The 23,454-nt window shown below is 31.0% G+C and overlaps 1 protein-coding gene across 3 annotated transcripts; it reads right to left on the bottom strand.

Annotated features, from left to right (window-relative positions):
- Nucleotides 1–786: 786 nt before the first annotated feature.
- PAP16 (purple acid phosphatase 16) lies at nucleotides 787–7,094 on the bottom strand. Of its 3 annotated transcripts, XM_021427599.2 has the most exons (6): nucleotides 6,756–6,896; nucleotides 5,667–5,770; nucleotides 4,002–4,226; nucleotides 3,121–3,397; nucleotides 2,608–2,776; nucleotides 794–1,370 (listed from the first exon to the last, which is right to left on the bottom strand). In XM_021427599.2, exons 2-6 carry the CDS (start codon nucleotides 5,740–5,742, stop codon nucleotides 1,158–1,160), a joined length of 960 nt encoding a protein of 319 aa, XP_021283274.1. In that variant the 5' UTR covers nucleotides 5,743–5,770; nucleotides 6,756–6,896; the 3' UTR covers nucleotides 794–1,157. The 3 variants fall into 3 exon arrangements, with proteins under 3 accessions (XP_021283275.1, XP_021283274.1, XP_021283273.1); XM_021427598.2 differs by lacking the exon at nucleotides 5,667–5,770 and having other exon boundaries at nucleotides 795–1,370; nucleotides 6,756–7,093; XM_021427600.2 differs by lacking the exons at nucleotides 2,608–2,776; nucleotides 5,667–5,770 and having other exon boundaries at nucleotides 787–1,370; nucleotides 6,756–7,094.
- Between the last annotated feature and the right edge of the window lie 16,360 nt (nucleotides 7,095–23,454).

Here is a 23,454-nt window from a genome sequence, read left to right as displayed (position 1 = left end):
CACAAACAATAATCTATTAAAATAAATAAATAATTGAAGAGCTTGCATTACACTTTGGGTTTGATAGATGACTATAATTTGTAGGCATGACATGATTAGCTTTTACAATACTCCCATTGCATTTCCCTGCCCAAACATAATCTATCCAACAATTAAATACCATTTTATCATTAATCAGTTGCATTGTTGAGATTGGCAGTCAACATGGGTTGTTACAAAGCAATGATTAATCTTTCTTTTCAAAGTATGGAAATGATGAGAATGGATGTGTGCCTCTATATCCTCCTGCCAAGAACATGGATCAATCAATCCTCTCTTGCCCTCAAAAAAAGATGATGAACTAGATTCCATGTTTCTCTTTTCCCCCTTTGAACGCTACCCAAGGAGCACACAATACAAGTTAAACAAAAGGGGGAAAACAGGAGCAACGTATAGTTTACGATATCACCATCGCCATAATTGTACACACCCCATTAGGTAACATCAACGCAGGCATGCCCTTTGCTTAGCCAAGCTAACGGCAAAAAATCAGCTCAAAGTGGTTCAGTCCATTCTATGGTCCTAGTTTATATCTCACCATTGAATTAGGTGGGAATCTTAGCTTCTTTTAATTGAAAAAGGGCCAATTACAGAATAAACAGATAGGTCTGCCATGGTGTGCCGACTTTTATATTAAGTTCGGTAGAAAGGAAGGGAAAATGTGAGAAAAGAAAAAAGAAACAAAGAAACAAAGAACATTGAGGAGGCAAAAGAAAGGCACCAATCCATCATTTTCCTTCTCCCTCTTTTTTCTCTTATACCAAACAAAGCAAGGGAAAGAAAGAAACACCGTATTCATTCCACTCTCTTTCCTTCTACTTTCTCTTCTACCAAACTTTGTGTGTTAAAGTGTCCTACTTCCAGCTTTACAGAGAGAATGGCAGTGATTATATTACAACTTCAAAGGACTTTATTTTCTTTCTCTCTAAATCAGAAGAATTAAAAAAAAAAAAAAAAAAAGAGGTGGCAACATAGAGCATTTTCCAAACTGAAAATAGATTGGAATCAGTAAAGAATAATTAGACAAAGATACAAATATTACAAGACATATATCTCAATGTTAGCTTGATCACTTTCTTTTGTCCTTTTGTCCTACAGAAAATATTGGAGGTAACATGTTAAGAACTCAGGATCACTTCACTATGTACATTACCTTCTTCCATCCTTATCCATGACTTTATAGAGAAGGGCTTCTCACTGATTTCCAGGATTCTAGATCCTCTAGGCCAATTTCCGTAACCACCATAACCAGAATGTCTAGCAAAGCATAGCCACAGCTTCCTGTATGGGCAACACCAGTCCAATCCATGGTTATGCCCAACAAACACTGCCTGCCACCATTCACAAAGAATCAAGTTAGCAGGACCCTTTGCATCCATCAAAGCTAATTAAACCATGTCCTAATTTGAGTTTTTACTTTGCAGAATACAAACTATATGACCTATTGCCAACTATCTTTCTAACATTATTGAGTCTTCATTCACTCAGCTCTCTTCCCCTTGAAAAATGGATATGTAAAGTTAAAACCAAAAGTCGTCCTACTCTCATAAATTTCCAGAAACTAATTGAGGTTCAGGAATTGGATCATGTCATTCTCTTTTAGCAATGGTTTCACTAAGCCTAATTAATAGAGGTTACTTATAACAAAAACCAGATGAAAGGGAATGAAAAAATATTTCATATAGAGGTAAATTATTTGGAGATTACAGGTGAAAAATCAAAGAGCAAAGGCTCCATTGATATCAAAGTGAGCAGTTGAGCTTTACTTCCAGAAAAAGTAAGGTACAATCACAATCTTCTTTAGACACTAACAAGCCAGATCCCTGCCTAAAGACAGTAGAACATTCATTTCTTTTCCAATTATTATCAGCAATTCATTAGTTAATGTGTCAAAATGGAAAAGAAACATTAAAAAATATATGAAAATTGAAACCTCAACAATAAGCGTTTTCTCAGCTGTAGGAACAGAATTTAACGCATATGCTAGAACCTATATGGTCTTCTAAAGAAGGTTTCTTGCTGATTCCACTAGGAATACATGACACAGATTATAGACATGCAAGTTTTTGGAGAGGCAAATAAAAAACCAAAATAAAAAAGGGTCTATTGAGGTTGGTTGTGAAATTAACACTTATTTCCACCACCCTCATGAGACATAAACATCACCAATTGGGTGCCAAACAAGGCACAGATTGCTCAGTAAATGATTATATAAAACTTGTCTGTAAATTATCCTAACCTAACTAAATTCATGTCATCAGTAGAAAGGTTATTATTGAATACATGTGTACAAAAATAATAACACGTATATTGGTTTCTGTCTGAAAACAGGAAAAGTGCCTATTTGCATGCAAATAAGTTATGTAGGTTTTATGCAACCATTGCAAGATATAAGGATATACATATGTGTGTGTTGTGTAGAATGACAACCAAACGGTTGGAATTTAGAACTTCAGGAATTTGTTCAAGGATTATTGCTAAACCCTCCAGTGTATAGCTCAAGACTCAATATACAGGACTCTATATGCATAGTGAGAAACTGAAGAGCTTATTTATCCATGAAATCACCTTGACGGAAGGCCTTTTAACAAGAACCTTCATGATACCCATTTCAGCTTCTTGAGCAGCAACCTTTTCCTTGTTAATGGAACCCACACAAGGCTTGTGTATTAAGAACTTAGGAGCCACCTTCTTATAAGCTTTACTGGGTATATGCCAGAAGATTATTTCTGGGATCCTGTCAAATAACATTTCTTTCATTGATACAAACATAGAGCTAGAAGATCTAAAAATTTTAAGACAGACATTTTCTATTTGCTTGAATTGGCCAGCCTTTAGTTGTAAAGACATATAAAAAATCAGAGTAAACTCATTCAGAATTTTATCAAATTGGCACAGCCAAACAACATGACACCAAAATTTTCGAATTATTCATCCATTATCCTTCATTTTCCCTCCTTGTTATCTAACCTAATATATAAATAAAAAGTAAGTTAGTGTTTCACATTTGTTTCAAGAAACCTATCCAATAAGGCACAAAGAAAATTCATTCAAAGATAAACCATGCATCCATTTTTCTACCTTGAATCAGGATTGATCTCTTCAGATTTACGCTTGAACCATTCTGCTTGGGCACTTGATATAACTTCTGGATAGGTACCTCCACCAGAATCTAGAAAGTAGAGATACACTATAGGTGTTTCTGGTTTCTCTTGTGATGAGACTTGGAGTACATAGTTGGATATACCTGGCCAAAGATCTTTAGGCCCGCTTCTAGAAAATGATAGCAAATTATTATCCATCTCATTTTTCATCAACTCCAATCGTGAAGTGCCCCTAAAACTACACTCTTGTTCACCTGACAAGTAACTTTGACCTCTGTTAATAAAAGCTAACAGTTATATGTAAAAGCAGAAAAAAAAATGCATATTTTAACAGCAATGTGAATTTGCAGATTTGCCACTTGTGCTAGATCAGGCAAGTAAAAGAATCACATTAGCATTAAATGCTGGGTTTTTTAAAAGAATTTTGACCACAATGATGCAAATGATTAAACTGAAGTAAACACTAGGTTCAAATTTTATCATCAAACAGACAACCACTCTAGTTGAAGAACTCACCAATAACCAGCATTTAAGATCCAAAGAGAAACCCTTTGCTCTTGATGTTTCAATTAAGTATTTCTATGATGTAATTTGCTCTTATATTTTATTATTTATTTTAACATGAAAAATTAGTATTTGGATTGTTAACTAACATTCATGCACCACACAGCATGAAGAAGTGTATACAGTTAAAAGCAGCAAATATCTTAACAATGACAGAATATAATCATAGTCCAGGATAACACATAGAATTTGTTTACTGAAAGCACTGAACATTTATCATCTCTTACTTCTTAGGTTTCTTAGTATAAGTAATCCATCACTTATTATCATCCATATTTTGATCACACTGCTTACCTGAACATGATGAATTGACCACAGGGCAAACAAGCTGAGGAATTGCAGAGGCTGAAAACCACTCCATTGGCCATTCAAACGGTGCATCATCATGGTTTCCAAAAACACTAGCCCATGGGATGCCCCTGGATCTTGTTGGAGAGAGTGCTTGATCCCAGTATAAGCTTGCATTTGCAATTGGGATATTGTTCGCTGTAATAACATCTCCAAGATATACTACAAAATCTGCTATGGCATTTGATTCTCAAGAATGAATAAATACATAAATAAAGCAACGCACACTTAAAAAGAATAAGTATTTGGTTTCATTTAAGTGCAAAATCTTTTGAAATTTTTTCCGGGCTTGTTTTAAGACTAATAGACCAGGCAGTATCGCAGACTTGTGATCAGATATGAATTGCCAAGCATAGATTTTTTGCCATTAGCTTTGGAAAATAGAAACAGAAAACTGTTGATGAGAATTGCCTTTTCCTGTTGCTTGTAGTAGATTTAATTGCACCAAGCTCTTCAAATTCTGGTGATAAGTATTGTCTGGGGTCAAAAATGAATATCCCTTACCACCCTTACAAGTTACATGCCTGTCAATCCATTTCATGAGTTTTGGGAAGGCACATTATGCAATCCCAATAACCTTAGCGGCAGCATTTCTGTTTTATTACAAAATAAATTTGCTGCCACCAATTCTAAAGTTCAATCAAAGACTACACTGTCAACTGATTTAGATCTTATCCCAATCTCATTGGCTCAGTTACATATACTAGTCCTCCATGGCTCTCGCTTTAGTCATTTAAATTAAAAAGATTAGGCACATGCATGTCTATTTCTAATTTACTTCTTCTTAGGTTGAAATGGACCAAGAAAGCGGGACATAAATGTTGGGAAGATTTCATATGAGGCAGCTTTAAAACATGAGCTCTCCAATACTGTCTGAATTAACGGAGACAATGACAAAAGGTTGTAAACACATGCAACTTGAAAAAACATTTAATCCATGTCTCAATCCAACCTCTCCAAGTGATGTACTAAGTCCAACAATTTCAGATTTCTCTTTAAGATATAGCTGGTCTCTCTGCCAAAAGAAAAAAGATCTAGGCTGTCATGGTTAAATATAACATCCATCAGACCAACATGTAAAATATCATGGAACCTTATTATAGCATTAAAAAGGACACCTTCTGGTCCTTTTGTTGGAGAAAGACAGACAAAGATGCGCTGTGGACCTGCTCTGAGTGAGGTCTTCTAGTGTTCTGCTCTTTAGGGTAACTAACCGAAGTACCTATGCTGTATTATTTGAGGAAATTATAGCATTGGTGTCTCAAAGTCTCAAGCTACATAATGATTAAACAAGCCAGGCCAGGCCCTGCCTCTACTATTGCCTTAGAGCATTTTCCTCTCCTGGCAAGTGACATCTTGATTCTAAGTTCTAACACTTTTCGCAGAGACCTACTTGAATAACCTGTGAACATCTCAATCTTTCTGAGTAAATTAAATCGCTCTTACTCAAAATTTAAAAAGTGAGTTATGTAGATTTATTTCATTTTCTCAAAATCCTTTTCATTTTTATTTTGTTTTCTTTCTCTTTCTTCTCTCCTCGTATCCCCCGTCAGCCAGGAGCCAGTAGGCGATGGCAAATGGATGGTTTTTTTGTGAAGCCTGATCTCTTACCCTTGACAAAAACGACGACTACAGGGACACATCTAGCTCCACTCATCGTTGTTAAGTCGCTCGTGCCAGACCTCATCGTCTGTCATCGCCGACTGGTCCCTGTCCTGTAGGGAAGAGAGAGGGAGAAGAAACAGAGTAAAGATGACAAAACACTTTTTTAAATAATAAATGTTTTAGATATATTTTGTCATATATGTAGCTTAAAATAAAATATTTTATTTTTATAATATAATATTTTAAAAAATTAGCTTAAAAATTATACGCATCAACTTTCCTGTGTTTCACGTGACACACACGTGTCACCAACCCCTACTTAATGTTAGATTTAGCGGTTATTTAAATAACGTGTAAATTTTATTTGATTTATCTATTATCTCAATTCTTCAGGTTTTGTCATTCTATTTTTCTTTCTTTTTTTTGACGAAGTCATTCTATTTTAATTTTAATAAATTGAGTTTCTGTATTTTTATTAAAAATTGATTTAAAAATAATTCAAGATTTGGACTTTAAATTAGATGATGTGGTAATTTGGTGATATCTTGTAGTGCTAAGGTGGATCAATTTGTTCAAAAAATATTATTATTTTAATTTAACTGAATAACAATTAATATTTCTTAAAAGTCTAAAAATATTAATATTTTTTTATTAAAAAAATTCAAATTAACACATCACGTTTTCCATAAAAAAAATTCACGCAACCAAATTTAGCTGCAAAAAATTTAATACAGCAATCAATATCCTTAAATTGCATTTAATAAAAGGTAAAAACCAAAAAGGTTTTGTACAATTTGAGGGAAAATAAACTTGCCCTTTTAGATTTAAAATCTTACAATTAATTACTTTATATTTTTTTGGTTAGAATTTTCTTATCACCGTTACAATAAAATGACTAAAATATCCCTTGTTTCATGAAATCGATATTTATTAACAAAATAAAAACTATAAAACTTGTTAAGTAAGAAAAAATATAATAGCAATAAACTCAGTATATTTATTTCTATAATTTATCCTTTAATAAAAGTATTTAAAAAAAAAAGCATATGAGCTATCCACTAAGGTTAAGGTTGTTGAGGACATTGATAACATCACCTGGAGTTTCACTGTCCAGCACACTGGACATAACCTTGATAGAATTCACATCCTGTTGCGGGCCCCACTCCGTCCACGCGTTCTCCCCTAAGTGCAAGTCGGCAAATAGTGCCAGTTTAAACGGTGCACCCACCCCCGTCCGGAGATGGTTTTCCGGCGTCGTTCGTAGTATGACCGTCTGATGGGATGATACGACGGTGGAGATGAAGGCTTGGAAGAGGATAGAGAGACAAGGGAGGGAGAAAATGGTGAAATTAGATAGGGACCGAGCCATAAATACCCGGCGACAGTGAGAGTGTTAATATTAATAATGCGTTGAGTTTCAGAAACGCGATGGCAGCAAAGAGCAATTAGCAGTAAATAGAAATTTGCGATATTCAATTGTGTCAAATGACATAAATGACCTTCACATTGTGGATATCAACGCATCAACGTCGACAACAAGAAGTGACAGGTACGATTTTTATTATAAATAAATCTACACACTATGCATTGAATAAGGGGATGCCTACTCTAAGCTGTCACAAGGGGTAGAAAGGATCCCTACTCCCTGTCCAATTGGAAGGCACTCAAGGGGCGGAGCGGCCCTTTGCACGGTCTATTTTAATAAGTTCTTAAAATAATTTTTTATTAAATTATTAATACAAATAATAAATAATAAATAATTTTATAAATCAATTTAACTTCACCCTTCACCCTAACTCTTAAATTTTTTCCTTTTAAGTTTTTTCACACGTCTTTTCATCTCTTTTTTTCTTTCTCTTTACTTTTGTCCTGTCATTATGAAATTGCAAAGAAGTTAATTTTTTTTTTTAAATTTATATTATTATTTATATTTATTTATTTTTTTCAATTTTACTCTATTTTATCATATATTTTAAGTTTTTATATATTTTCTTCCACAAATTTTTACAAATCAGCTATTATATTCTTCTTTTTTCTTTTTTATTATGTAGCTCTATATTCTATTTGCTATATTTTTCTTTTTGTTTTTTGTTATGTGTTCTCAATTATTTTAGTTTTTAAAAATTAAAATATTATTATGTAATTATCAAATATGTATTATAATATTATATTATTAATTGTTGCTTAAAATTAGTGTTATATTATTGATTGTTTCTTAAAATTTCACAAATATATCATTTTTTTATTAATCTTGATTATAAAAAATATTTTTTTATGTGTTTTATGCATTATATTCAGTTGAAAAGGAATTATTTTTTAGTATTTAGTTTTTAAATAATATTGATTATAGGAGAGAAAATTATTAATTTTATATATTATATTTAATTATTTATATTTTATACATTATTTCTCTTTACTTTGACTTTCAATAAAAATTAACTAGTTCCGTATCTGAATGCATTGAAAGGCACAAAATGTAAGGCAGTGTGGTGATGTTGGCAAAACCACCATAACGTTCTACACATAGCCAACGGGAGGCTTTAGCTCTCTCTTTACACCTCTTTTGTACGTGAGTACGATGGGAAGCACTAGCTTGGTTGGCCTCCTGGCTGGGGATGTAATAGGTAAGGTATTTGTTAATTTTTAAGTACTTGAATTTGATTAATAAATGAGGTACTTAAATTCTATAATTACTCAAATATTTTTTAAATTTATTACCTTAATCAACTCTAATGCATACTCACTATCTCATAATTATCTAAATACGTTTAAAAACCTGATTATGTAAAAAAATTATTAAAATGCTCTTTATGGGTATCCAATTATTTAAACTTGAATTTATATCCATATTTATATAAAATAATATTTTTATTCATATTCCATAAATTCACTAATAATTAAATTTATAAAAGCACACAAACAATAAAATTTAAATTTAAATAATCAAACACAAATATCTTAAATATCAACTTAAATAGTTAAAAAAAATCCAAACAACATCTTAAACAACATTACAAGTTTAATTCACTATATGGGCTTATCCTTAATTACATGAAATTAAAAAAAATAAATAAGTTATAAAACTTTCTAATCTTACAACTTATCTTTAGACATATATTTTATAAGTTTATATAAATAAATGTATATATATTATAATTAATAATTTTATAAGTTAAAATTTTTGTAATGTTAATACAAAATAGAAAGTAAATATGTTTATATTTAAAGTATATATACTGAAAGTATATATATAATAGTATTTATATTATTTATAAATTAACACAATATACAGAGAATATGTATTAAAAGATATTACAAGTTAATTAATAATTATAATTTCATGAATTAATTTAATTAGTAATATAGATTTGTCTTTAATTACATGAAATTAAAAGAAAAAGCATAATTGGATTCGAGATCGAGGACCCAAAGGGTGGTATCCAAACTTGATATAAGTAGTGATATTAATACTCGAACTTTATCTAAACCCGGTTATAGGGTACCCTAACCCTATATAATCAGGTGGCAACTAAGGTTCATCTCCAGTCATTGAAAGACTCATGCAAGCCTAGAGCTTATCCAAATTTTATACGTCACATAGAATTGCTCCCAAAAGAGCAACATTACTTCCATACTAATTCCCAGAACCTCAAAGCCGCGACGGCCATGGAGGAGGGCTACGGTGTTGGTTGGAAGTCTAAAGAAAAAAAAAAGAGAAGTGTAGATCATCGTGACGCTCAAGGAGGAAGGCCATAGCGCATTGATGTGTTTCACTAGAACACAACTATTTGGGATTTCATTTTTAAAGGCTTTTTTGTGGCTATAAATATGTGATTTTCAATAGTTGAAAAAAAAAGTCTGAGAGAGGAAAAAAAACAACTGTAGAGAGAAAAGAAAAAGGTTTAACAAAAGGAGGAACTAAGAAGAAAATGAGAAAGATTGATGATCAAGAATCAACTATAGTTTGTTCTTCATTCTAGTTTTTCATTTCTCTCTTATTCTTTTGTTGTAGAAATGATCTATTCTTTTGAGATTGTGATGTTTGCTGAAGAAATAATGATGAACTAAATTCTTTTTCTAGGATTGTAGTTTATTTCAATATTTAGTTTATATATATGATATTTCTTTGCTTAGTGTTAATGGGTATTGTATGGTTTATTCAAATCTATTTTTAAAGCTTTTCATTGCTTGATTCCCAATTGAAATGATTAGGTTGTTTAAATGCAATTTGACGGAGGGAGTTTAGATTAGATCATTGATTTGAATAACTTTTGTTTGATTCACTTAGAGTTTAGGCGATAGATTCGTATTTAAGATAGACATATTCGTAAATACCATAGGTAGCCATATTACATAAACTTAATGAGCTTTTCTGAACTAATTTGCATAGACATACAGAATTAATTTTAAAGAGTATGTGTGTAAGAATCTCGACAGGGCATTATATATAAAATTAGATTCTAAGTTAGCTTGTCATCCCATTAATCTAAGCTTAGAGTAAGAGATTAAATGCAAGTGAAATATTGAGAGGCACCATGATCTTAGGTTTTTAAAGTAATAGTTTTTAGTAAAATCAAATTCATATCCTTAATTTAGTTCAGTAGCAATTTTACATTAATTAAGTATTCAAATTCAGGTTGCTTGGATAAGATAAATCATGTTACAAACTTAATACGTAGTAAAAGTTCAAGGGCAAATCTCTGTGGGATACGATACTTGACTTATCTCTATATTAGTTGAGTAATATGTATGCTTGCATATGCAAAGTCGACAACAGTGGTTATCATCGCTCGAGATATATTGAGTATTTTTGTATCACTATAGTTTCCGAATCAGCTTTCAATATTGGTGGTAAAGTTCTTGACCCATATCAGAGTTCACTCAAACCAAATCCTGTAAAGGCTATTATTTGTTGCAAAGATTGACTCTTTGGAAAAATTGACGAAAACATATTTTTTTTATTTTTTGGGTTTAATGGTTATTTTAGTATACTTTATCTGTAGCATAATTATGATTATAATTCAATTTTACTTGATATTTTTGCATGTGGTAGTGGATCTATTGTGCTAGCAAACTCTATTAATTTTATTGCATATGGATTAAAACTAGTTAGTATTCTTATAATTACAATCACTTTTATGGTTTTAACTTACACGTAAGAATAATATTCAAGGATTAGTACATTTTTTTTATTTTGTAGAATTACAGACATGGAGTTAAGTGAGATTATTGCGGATATCATGAACACAGCTATGATTGGAATGATCTTGATTAAAAGGTTATTAGTGTTTAAATTAAATCTTAAAATTTATATAAATTTTTTATTTGACCGAACTTTTATTGATGTATTATTTGTATGTCATAAATAGGTTATGGTGGTACGAATGTGCACATGGCAAGGAAAAATGTTCTCAATTTTGTTGGTATTATGGTTGATATGGTTATGGTGTCTAGTTATCAACCTTTGCAATTTTTTGTGTTAATGTTGATATGGCTTGATATGATTATATATGGTTTATAATTATCAACATTTGAATTTTTTTTGTATTAAGGTTAATATGGCTTGATATGATTATATATGGCATATAGTTATCAACTTTTGAATTTTTTTTATTAAAGTTGATATGGCTTGATATAATCATATATGGTGTATAATTATCAATTTTTGAATTTTTTTGTATGAAGGTTGATATGGCTTGATATGATTATGTATGGTGTTTAGTTATCGACCTTTGAATTTTTTTGTATTAAGGTTGTTATGGCTTGATATGATTATGATGTATAGTTATCAACCATTGAATTTTTTTATATTATGGTTGATATGATTATGGTATTATTTATAAGGTGGTGTATTTAAATTTAACTATGGTTGATATCGTATAATTGTGGTTCAATTTTTTTATGGTTTATGATTATGGATGGTGATTATGGATTTAGTCATGTTAAATTTCATAATGTCTGAAAAATATTATTATATTTTTTATTTTTGATGAGAAATTTATGTAATAAAAGTATAGTATAGTTGTATGTATTTTAATTAAATCATTTAATTATGTTTTAATCATGTTAATTATATAAACTGTGTAGAAATCTTATTAGCCTTGTTAATAATGTAATATATAATAAATCATATAATCATTTTAATCGTATCATGTTGTATAAAATTTAATACGATATATTTAATATACGTATTTGTAATGTCGTGTTACATGGTGATCAAACGCATTCGTATATATGTTTAAAATCTTAAGATGATTAATTAATCATGTCGTATTCATATTTATCCAAATAAGTGTCAATACTTTATATTTATAGAGCACAAATAAGACACAGATACATAAATTGCTTGGTTTATACCATCTAAAGAGCGCATAATCTCATCAAACATTTTGATAGCAAATTAAAATAATATTTTTGAGAGCATACTTGAGTGACACAAGCATAATATTAAATACCAACTATCACTAGAATTTACATCTATGTCTTGTAAGATTGCAAAGACAGTGCAATCGTTATAATTAGTAACGAATGCACACTCACCTTTAAACATGTTACTCTCATCCCTTTGATAGGAAAATGCTTTTAATATGTTTATATCCTTAGCATTGAAAGCTCCCACACATTGACAAATCTAGATGTGCTACCCTAAATCCTTTTTGGTTGACTTACATATAATATTTTATTTGTAAACGATTTAGTCAATTGAGTTATTATCATTTAAGTTGTAATATAAAACATAGTTTAGTATAGATAAATTAATATACGTAATTAAAGATTTTAAAAATTAAGGTGAATAAATTAATGAAAAAGTGCATAATGTAAATCACACCACCAACAAGAAAGCAGTAGCAATTTTCTGGCATAAATTAAAAGAAAAAAGAAGAAATAGTATTGGTAAGGAATTCTAAAATGTCGACGAAGCATGTGTAAAAACAAATAATTATTTCAGTTCAGCATGTGTCAATTGAATTAATATTTATACCAGAATGAATTGAATGGACAAAATAAACAAAAATCCCTCAGCTCTCAACAAAATTACAAAAGTCTTACTAACTCAGCAACGGTATGAAATGACATAATGAAAGGGCTATAAATGTAAATTTGAAAAAAGAGTCACCGTTAGGCATGTGAGGTTTGCTATTGCTTAGGAAAGAGGTTTGTACAAATCAATACGGTAAAGCCGAGAGTCATAAAGTAAATGATAGGGGTATTCTTGCCAACTTCTTTAGTTTTTAGTATGACTCACTAGTTGTTTTGTGTCTTATTATGAAGACTACATTACTTGTCGGAATTCAGACCCTTCTCCCCATCCTTACTAGCCTTAATTATTTTCTAAGCACGTGCTTTACATTTTCTTAAATCTCAACTTTTATTATCATTTTATACACTAATAGTAAAGGTTTTTAAACTCCAAAAAGTTGAGTTTGGATGGTATCTGTTTAGTTATTATTATTATAAATAGTTATTAATTTTTAAATATTTATCAAATTTTCTTTTTTGTTTTATGTAAGAGGACAAAATCTAATATTGTTCATAATATAAAATTATGGTTGGTTCTCTTTTTATTCTTTATCCTTGTTTATTTAAATAACCAAAAAAAAAAACAAAAACAAATATGTTAGCTTTAAAATGATTATGATTTTGATTATGACAAAATGATTTACTTGAGTGATTCTTGATATACTCTCATACACTTATTCTTATATGATTAAAAGCTTGATTGTTCTTAGTTGAGTGAAGTCTTGTGATTGAACTTGCTCACATGCACTTCATGAATATCAACAAGCTTGAATGACTTAATTGTATGAGTATTAAACTTGCTTGAAAATGTTTTATTTATGATCACTCAAATATTCATCTTTAAGATGTTGAAATTGAAAGATAAGTTCACACATGATAGAGGTTATCTCAAAGTTACTCAAAGATCATCAATCTATACAACACTAATGTTGTCTCAAGTCAAGAAGGGTCAAAGTGGAAGAAATCCCCCTCTATATTCGGCATGAAGATAGTTTCAAAGCCATGACCAATGCTTGGGGTAAATTTATTAAAATTGATCATAATACTGGTGAACAATGGAGATTGGATTCCATGATGATACTTATTGAGGTTAAATCTTTAAAGATGATCAAAGCTCTCATTGACATTTCAATTAATTGCAAAAAGTACTACGTAAGGGCATGTGTCTGTGACATACTGCAAAGTAGTCCACTGATAAGATTGGCTAATGTGGTGGAAGGCTACTCATTAGAGGACATGGTGTGGAAGGCGTATTGGGGTTAGATAAGAGAGATGTATTGTTCTTCGAGGAAGGAAGTAATTACTCTTGCAAAAGTATGAAAAAACTCTGTGGTAGTGAGAAAGAGAAATGGTATAGTGGCAGGTCAAGTAGAGTAGGTCACTTCTTTTTGAAAAAATCTAATTGGGGGATGGTAGAGGTTTCAAAAGGAAAGTCAAAAGGGTCAAAATCACTAAATAAATAGGTATTTTTGAATTTGAACAGATGTTCCCAAGATCGGCCCTTGATTTGCACTATGGAAAGGGCTAATCAAATTCCTCTAAGTCCTTGTAGGCCTGGTAAAAAGGGGCTTTAGGCTCATGAGAGTAAAGCCCATTCATCTGTTTCCTATGAAGTTTTGGGCTATAAAGATGGTAGGGAGGTGTGGAATAAGAGTCCATCACCTTTTTTAAAGGCAAACTCTATGAGCCATGGGAAAAATTCTAAAATGGGACATAAGGAACCTATAAGCAAAAAAAGGGATGATTTAGTCTCATGCGTGAACTGCGATTGTGATTGTCTTGTTGTTTCCTAAAGTAAGGAAGATGGCATCGGATTGGGTCTTAGAGGAATTAAGGAAACATAAAGCATTTCTACGATCAAAGGGGCTCATGCTAGAAAAATAGAACTAAGTACAAGTAAAGGGATTAATCTGAGGTAGCAAAAGAACAATTCAAAGTTGTCCAGCCATTGACATCGACGGTCGTAAGAAGACACAAGGTTTAAGTAAGTCTAAAGTTACAATTTCTTATATTTGTAGAGGCATCCTTAGTGAGAAGGTCGAAGGAAATAATAACGTGCCAAATTTGGTGATTCAAAAATAGCTACATGGAGTCAAAAAGGCTGTAGGTTTTGTTCTAAGAAGAAGATTTCAAGTACGCAAAGAGATTCGTTAATGTCTGAATGATGTTTCTATGAGTAAATGTTAAAGGAAAGCCGAATTAACCTATGATCTTTGTAAAATGATAAACATGGAATTTTTTTAAAAATAAAGAAGAATGTGGTGGAGGTTTTTACAAACATTGAAGAAAAGGTTGTCAAGTTGAGACAATGTAAAGTTTGATTGCTTTGTTTATTTTTCATTTGTGAGTGGGGGCTTTTAGTTTTAATGATTATTATTTCTTGGAATATTAAGGGGTTGGGAAAGAGTGAAAAGAAAAAGACAGTAAGGAAAATGGTTAGTAAAAATAAACCGGATATGCTATTCATTTAATAATCTAAACTGCAAAAGGAAAAACTAGGACTATTTGAGAGGCTATAGGGTAAGGAGAGCATCAGTGGTAAGATGGCTGCTGCAGTTAGCAGGTTTAAAGGGATAATCAGTATTTGGAGAAATGACTTTTTTGAAATGGTTGATTATGCAGAATGTTGGTATTATAGTTTGATAGTTGACAAAGTTAAGAAGTTAAACAGGAACTGTAGGTTCATCAATACCTATGCTCCGAACAACGGATGACTGCGAAAAGAATTATGGGAGGAATAAGTCAAAGTTACCAACAGCAAGGATGTTCTATTGTGTATTGGTGGTGACCTCAACACAATTAGAGAAGAACATGAAAAGACAGAAAGGAAGGACATAAATAGGTCTGTGTTTGAGTTTAGTGAGTTTATTAATGTTATGGCTTTGGTGGACCTTCCTCTAACTAGTGACAAATTCACATGGTGTGGTTATAGAGACGGTTAGGTGTTCAGCAGATTAAATAGGTTCCTACTTGACATGGAGTAGATTTAAATGGAGTAAAGGTTAATCCAAGTATGCTTATCAAGCTCCTTGTCTGACCATAGTCTAGAGATATTGAGATTTTATTGTATTGATTGGGGTTCTGGACCCTTTAATTTGTTTAACCACTAGTTAGATAAGCAGAGTTTCTAGAAAGTGGTGGCTGATTTTTGGAATAGCAAAGGCAATGCTGACATAAGTAAAGAAGGTATGTGGGAAAAATTAAGAGAATTGAAATCGTTTATCAAAGATTTGGGGGTTAAGGTGCTGGGAAATACTCAACAGCAAATTCCAAGTCTTGAAGAGGAAATAAAATTGTTGCACACAAATTGCCAAGATAGGGGAATGGATGAGGTTGGTAGAAGGGATCTGAATATAAAAAAGCTTAATTATGGGGTCTTTATAGCGAAAAAGAAAGAAAATGGCTTCAAAAGTCTAGAGTCAAATTGGTTAATAAAGGAGATCGCAACAAAATATTTTCTTGCAATAGTAACTACTACAGGACGTGTGAACCACCTTGGATGTATTCAAAGTGCTAATGGTATCAAAGAAGTCCGTTAGAAATTAAAGAAGAACTCGTTAGGTACTTTGAAGGTCTGTACAAGGAAAATGAGGTGCTACAACTGGTTAGTTTAGGATGTCAACTTAAAAAACTGTTAAAAAAGTCAATAAGGTTCTTGGAATGACCATTTGATAAGAAGAAAGTTTTGGGGATTATTAATGGCTACGATAGCAATAAACCCTCAGGCTCTAACGGGTATAATATGAACTTTTTTAAGAAGAAGTGATCAACAGTAAAAAAAGATGTTAGGAAATTTATGCACTGATTCTTCCATTGCAACAGATTAGGGTATGGTGTTAATGCCTCTTTTATTGCTTTTATACCCAAGTTTCCAAGTACGACCAGCTTGGGGGAATATCACCTGATCAGTTTAGTGGGCTATTTGTATAAGATTTTAGCAAAAACCTTGACTAATAGGCTACAAATGGTTACGGGGGAAGTGATTGGTTGTAATCAATTTGCCTTTATCCAAGGTAGGTAATTATTCGACTACGCTTTCATTGCCAACGGCGTCATCGATTGGATAATGAAAGATGTTACAAGGGAGTGTGGTCTTTAAAATTGATTTCAAGAAAGCTTTTAACAACATATGTTGGAGTTTCTTAGATCATGTAATAGGTAATATGGGATTTGGAGTTAGATGGAGAAATTGGATCAGGGAATGCATTTCCATAGCGAATATTTTCATTTTGGTCAATGGCTCACTTTTAAGGTAATTTGGCATGGAAAGAAGGCTTCGATAAAGCTATCCCCTCAATTCGTTCTTGTTTAATATTGCTGGTGAAGCTCTTAGTTCTATATTAAGGAAAGTGAAAAGTATTGGATTATGTAAAAGGGGTGAAGATTGGAGATAGTGGCATATGTGTTACTCATCTGTAATATGCAAATGATATAATCTTGTTCTGCAAACTTGACTTAGAAAGTATCCTAGTGTTAAAAAGGTTGTTAAGATGTTTTCAGTGTGCCTCGAGCTTCAAAGTTAACCTCATGAAGAGTCATCTTATCAGAATTGGGGTGGAGCAACTGTTAGTTTAGTGTTGGGCCAACAGGATCATGTCTAAGGTAAGCAGTTTTCCCACCAAGTACCTAGGCCTATTATTAGGGGTTAAGCACAACACCACTAAATTTTGGAACATAGTTTTAAAAAAGGGCAGATTTATGCTTGCAAAACGAAAATCTAAAATGTTGTTTTTTGAGAGAAAAATCACCTTGCTTAGACCTATCTTGGCCAAATTAATAGTGTTCTATATATCTTTATTTCAGGTACCTTGTCAAGTGAAAAATAAACTGGAAAAATTATAATGTAGCTTTTTGTGGAAGGATGATGGGAAAAAAAGAAAGATTCACTATGTCAAGTGGGATAAAGTTTGTAATTACAAACAATGTGGGGGGATTTGGAATTATGGACATACAGATTCAAAATCAAGCCTTGCTCAACAAATGGATATGGAGACAAGTAGTTGTGTTAAAAACCGACAACAACCCTTCCTTGATCTTACCAAACTCGAATGATAATAGGAAAAGCCTCTACTCTATTGATACACATAATCAGTCCCCTTTGCCCTTTTAACAAAATTTCTTGCAAGTTCTTTTTAATTTTGGTTTCGTAATAGTTAATGGTAAAAATTGCTCATTTGGAGTGACGAATGGATCGAAGGTCTTATCTTCGCTCAATCTTTCTTAAGAATCTTTGCTCCAACGAACAAAAAAAATGGTAAGGTTGTTGAGTATGGCTATTAGGATATTGAGGGTTCTTGGGTATGGAATGTCTGCTTAAGACATTATTTATTTGATTGGGAAAATAGGCAATGGGAGCGATTAGGTGCTATCCTTATTAAATTCCAATTAAGCAAGGAATTTAGGGACAAGTTGAATTGGAAAAAGAAGCCAATGGTGTTTACACTATCAAATCTTTTTGTAAACATATTCTGGCAGCAAAAGAAAATAAAAGCATATATGGAGGAACATTTCAGCAAGATAGAAAAGAACTTTTGTTTGGCAGCTGTTGCATGGCAAGCTTGCAGTTAGATATGAGTTGGCAAAAAAGGGAATAATGCACAACAACCACTACTTTGTGTTTTGTGTAATGTTGAACAAAGAAACATGGTGCCATTTATTTGTTGAACGTAGGGAATTTTGAAAGATGTGGGCAGGTTGGTGCAAGTTGTGTGGTTATGAATGGATTGCTCTTAAGGACATTAGATCTTTCTTTGAGGCTTGGAATAACAATAACTTAAGTAACAAACTTAGGTAACGTTGATGCATGAATTTGGAATATGGGTTTCTTTGCTATTGTTTAGTCCATCAGGAAATGCAAAAATGAGGTTATTTTTACGATAATGAATGGGAGATAGCTTAATGTTTGAAGTTGGTCAAAGTGATAATGGCAACTTGGTCCAATGCTAAGTGGCCAAATGATTACTTGTCTATCTTGGACACTTACAAACAGTCTCCAGGACTTGGCCAACCTAAGATGAAGGAAAAACAGAACAATAACATCCCATGAGAAGTTCTTGGGAATGGCATTATGATGTTCAACATTGACGAAGTAGCACAATGATGCCTTAGGCTAGCCAATATCGGTGGTTTTCTTCGAAATGACAACAGAAAGGTTAAAATGTTCTTTTCTAAGAGCATTGGAATGGTTGATTCTAACCTTGTTGAAATTAGAGCTATAAGGGAAGCCTTTGCCATAGTTGTAACTTCTAAATGGAAAAAGAACTCTGGACTCATGATTGAAAGCAACTCAAGCAACGCTATCAAATGGACAAAAGCATCGAACTTAGCCTCTTGAGGACTTAGGAAGTGGCTGTTGCAGATTGAGAGGTTTAAAGAGGTTATTGGTCATTGAGACATCAAGCATACCAAAGAAAAACTAACCAAAGAATGGACACCTTGGCCAAGGATGAAGTGTATCTGTCTTATAATGTTCTACAAGTTTTTAAGTAAGTTGCTCGCCTTTCCTTTTCACCTTAGAATCTCTTGAAATTGTTTTTTGAGTTGTAGTGAATGGTCTAGGCTCATTGATTGCTTGATTGGTATTGGTTTTTTTTTTGCTTTGATCTCAGATATGCTCTAACTTGTTTGGTTATGTTGATTTTATTGGTTAATTTGCAAGTGGATGTGATTCGCTGAAACTCCTATTTTTGTCTTAAATGATGGATGTTTATTTTGTTTTTTAGTGCTTTTTTTGTAAGAAGGGTTTCTTATATAGCCATGTTAAAGATTTTTTGCTTTCTGCCATATAAGTTTATGTTTAAGTGTAGAATGTGTAGGTGCACATGCAATGGCTTTGTTCTTTTTACTTTTGTTTTTTGAGGCACCCTTGCTTTGGCTCTTTATGGTGTATTAGGGAAGTATGCTCTTTTATTGCCTTGTGCATACCTACCAGTACCCCCTCTTGAAGTTTTGGTATGTGTCACCCTACTAGTGGGAATCTTTTCATTCCTTCAGGTTTAATGAAAGTTGCTCTTTAATTTTCAAAAAAAAAAAAAGTCAAAAAGTTCAAAAATCCTTAAATGAATAGAGTTTAAGTGGCAATACATCATGCAAGAATAGCTAAGTGTGTTTCTTGTACATGCTGCTATATTTCTAAAATAACTCTCATTACGGAAGTTCAATTGATGAGATTCTTGAACCATTGGAAATTTAAGAGACAAAGCTACAACTTTTATGTTTATCACTTTTTTCAGTTCAAATCAGATCGAGCTCAAAATCACATTGGAAAAGGCTGAACTGCTGTCATTTCAACACTAGACAACATGAAAACTTGAAAATATATAGCCATAGTCGACCCCTTAAAGTCTATAGTTGATTCTAAGGAAGTAAGCACGTGAAATCCAAGCTTTTATGAAGCCATAATCGACCCTAAGCGAGTGGTAGTCGACAACACCAAGCCAGATCTAACAGTTACAAGCTTTTTGGAAGAGGATCAACCAAAGAACTTCCATATTTGACTACAAGTGACCGTTTGACACAAAATTCAAAAGAAAAACGGCTAGTTTCTTGCTCCAATCACCTCCAATGGCTCCAAGACTCTTTCAACTATAAAAAAGACCATTGGAAAGTATTTCAAGTTGAAGAAGAAGAAAAGAAAAAGGCCAAACTCTTGAGGATCAAAATACTGAAAGTAAATGAGAAAAATCAAGCATTTTTAAGCTAAAATTTCTTTGTGCTTTCACTTCTATCTTTACATCCTATCTTTTTACCCAATATTAGGAATTCTTCCTCCACTATACTAAACTAGTAAAATCTACCTTTTAGAGGCATTATTGCTATTCTTGTAAAGGTTCTAACTTAGCTTTAAAAAGTTAGTGTATGGGTTTGTAGTGATCCTTTTAAAAACCATGAGTTTGTGGTGAACTCATTAAAATCGTGGGTTTGTGGTAAACTTGTTAAAACCATGGGTTTATGGTGAGCTCATTGAAAACCATGAGTGTATTTGTTAAACCCATTAAAAACCATGAGTTATTACTTGATCTGGTGAAAAGTCGTTGTGAGGGTTACCGTTTCATCTCATTAAAAAGCAAGAATCTTTTTTAGGATCCATTTGTTTTATAGTAAAATATTTTTTGGGAAACATTTTCAGACCCATGATTGTTTGGCAAACGAAAAATTAATTCCAGATATAAAACATTTTACAAGTTCATAAAATTAACCACGAAAAATGTCTTATGCCCTTAAAAGGCGAAAGACATTTTTCAAAGAATAACAAAAATACTTTTATACTAAGTTCATGAGTATAAGTTTGATTAATATTAATATTTAATTTAAAATATTAAAAAAATAAAAAATATTAATATTTAACTTTAAAATAAATAATTTAAAATATTAATATTTAAATTATACAACACTATTAAAATTTTAAAAATATTATTTTAATGAAACCATTCAATAAAATTAAATTTTTTATTTATAAATGGAATAAATCTTACTAATAATTATAATAAAAAATATTTCAATGATCATCATTTGATGAATACACATTTATAATTGGTTTAAATCTTACTAATAATTATAATAAAAAATATTTCAATAATTGTTATTTAATGAATACATATTTATAAATATATGTTTTGGATATCTTACACAATTGATGACTATTTATAGTTTATAATTACAAATAAAAAAGTGATAAGTTGGTAAATTTTTTGAAAATTAGAGTTTATTTTCAGTACAAATTTGTGGTTAAATGCTTTGAAAAATATCATTATTGATTTTATCCATTTTCATTTTCATTCTTAATTTTGATCCCAAATTAATGAAAATCAAAGATCAATATTGTTTTGTACTCAACTTCTATTTATTATTTTAACACCTAAACAACCCCACCATGATAGAAAATATTTTTCATAAAATGATCCAAAGAATAGAAAATATTTTTGACAGTTTATCCAAACAACACAAAACATTAAATTTTCTTGTAAAACATTTTACGCGAAAAAAATTTTCCTCCAGCAAGTCATTTTTCAATTACCAAATGAAACTTTAGTGAATTGAAAATTCCTTAGTGAACCAAAGGAGTGGATGTAGGCACTTGAAAAGCCAAATCACTATAAATCTTTGTGTCTTGATTTACTTTACGTTTTATGATTTATTGTTGAAACTCTATTTTAGAAAAATTATTTGCTTTGATTTTAACACAAGTAGAAAATCCATTTTGAAGAAGTTTTGATTTTGCCCTAGTGTCTTCATTTTATCATTGTTTAGTTTTGTTATATTTTATTTCAAGAGAACCCATTTCATAAGTACTTGTAGTTTGATTTATACTATTCACATCTTGGTTGGTTCTTTGCTAAATCTTTTTCAACCATCACAAATTGTCCATTCTTTGTTGAAAAGATGTCTTGAAATGTTTTTCTCAAAGTTGCCTTTATTTGATTTACATTTGAAGAATGTTTAAGCATTTCAAAGTAATCATTGGTTTGTATTTGATTAAATAGCTTTGATTAAAACTTGCATAAACATCAAGGTTTTTGTTAAATTTTGTCTTACAAGTTTTCAAAATGAGTTCCCTAACCTAGGATTGATTTTTGAGTTTTTATAGTCAATCCAGATTTTGTTTGAAAGACATTGGAGTTGGTCTCTGAAATTAACCACAACCATAGTCAACTATAGTTTCTTTATATTCGATTATAACGGATTGTTTTAACATTTTTTAATTTTTTTTAAATCCAATTCACTCTCTCTTAGATGTTTTCATTGGACTAACTTTTTTAACAAAATAGACAGGAAATTTGAACTTTTAATTTCACTTTCTTATATAATATATCTTTTTATGTAATGAAATTTTAAAAAGTGTAACTATTTAAACTTATGGTTACACTTTTTTTTTTTCATATTTAATAATAATATAAAAACTGAAAATTTTGCTTATATATGCAATCTTTAATAATTATATTTTATTCATAATATTATTAAAAAAATCTATATAGTGCAGTTAAATATATATAAAATATTATAAAATGTATAAAAAAAGTGTATAGCTAATTGACATATTTAAGTACATCAATATATTTTTTGATTTATTAATTTTTTTGGGATACATATGAGAAATCTGTTTAGTCAATGCTTTATTTTTAGAAAATTGAATTTTTTAAACTATTCCAAACTTTAAAGTTATAAATGTCAATTAAATTAGAAAGTTATGATTATTATCCTCTTTTAACACCTACCGACACTTAAAAACAATAACAAAATATTTTGATATTCATTTATAATTTCACGAAAAGTAAAATTCTTAGCAGATTCATAAACAATAAATTATATCAAAACAAGTTTGTTTTTTTCTTTCTCTTCCTCGACTCATTCACCTTATATTTTTCCTATTTTTCTTGTATTTTTAAAGTGCTCACACTTTTCCTTTTTGTCATCAATTTCCTCTTTTCCATAAAAAAATTGATTTGTACCCACAAAAAAAAATACTCGGTAACAATTATTTATACACAAAAAATTTCTTGTTAATGAGTACCTCTTTTGTGCCTTATTTGAATGCCCACTAATTACCTTCGATCAAACAATATCAATTCTGACTAAGTTGATTTATGATTTATTATAACATCATAAGTAGTTAAAAGCAATTTTAAAAATTCTAAGCTCAATCATTCAAATTTCTTACTTTAGAAATTTTAATTTCAAATAATATAGCAAAAAATTAGGATATAAATTGATTAAGTTTGATTAAAAACTATTATTAATTATTTTCTTTAAAAAATACCCAAAGATGAAGGCTTTA

The sequence above is a fragment of the Theobroma umbraticum genome, unplaced genomic scaffold (assembly GCF_002168275.2).
Source record: "Theobroma umbraticum cultivar Fairchild unplaced genomic scaffold, ASM216827v3 scaffold_147.0, whole genome shotgun sequence".
In the NCBI taxonomy this organism is placed as follows: Eukaryota; Viridiplantae; Streptophyta; class Magnoliopsida; order Malvales; family Malvaceae; genus Theobroma; species Theobroma umbraticum.
This window is presented reverse-complemented; position numbering and strand designations above follow the sequence as displayed.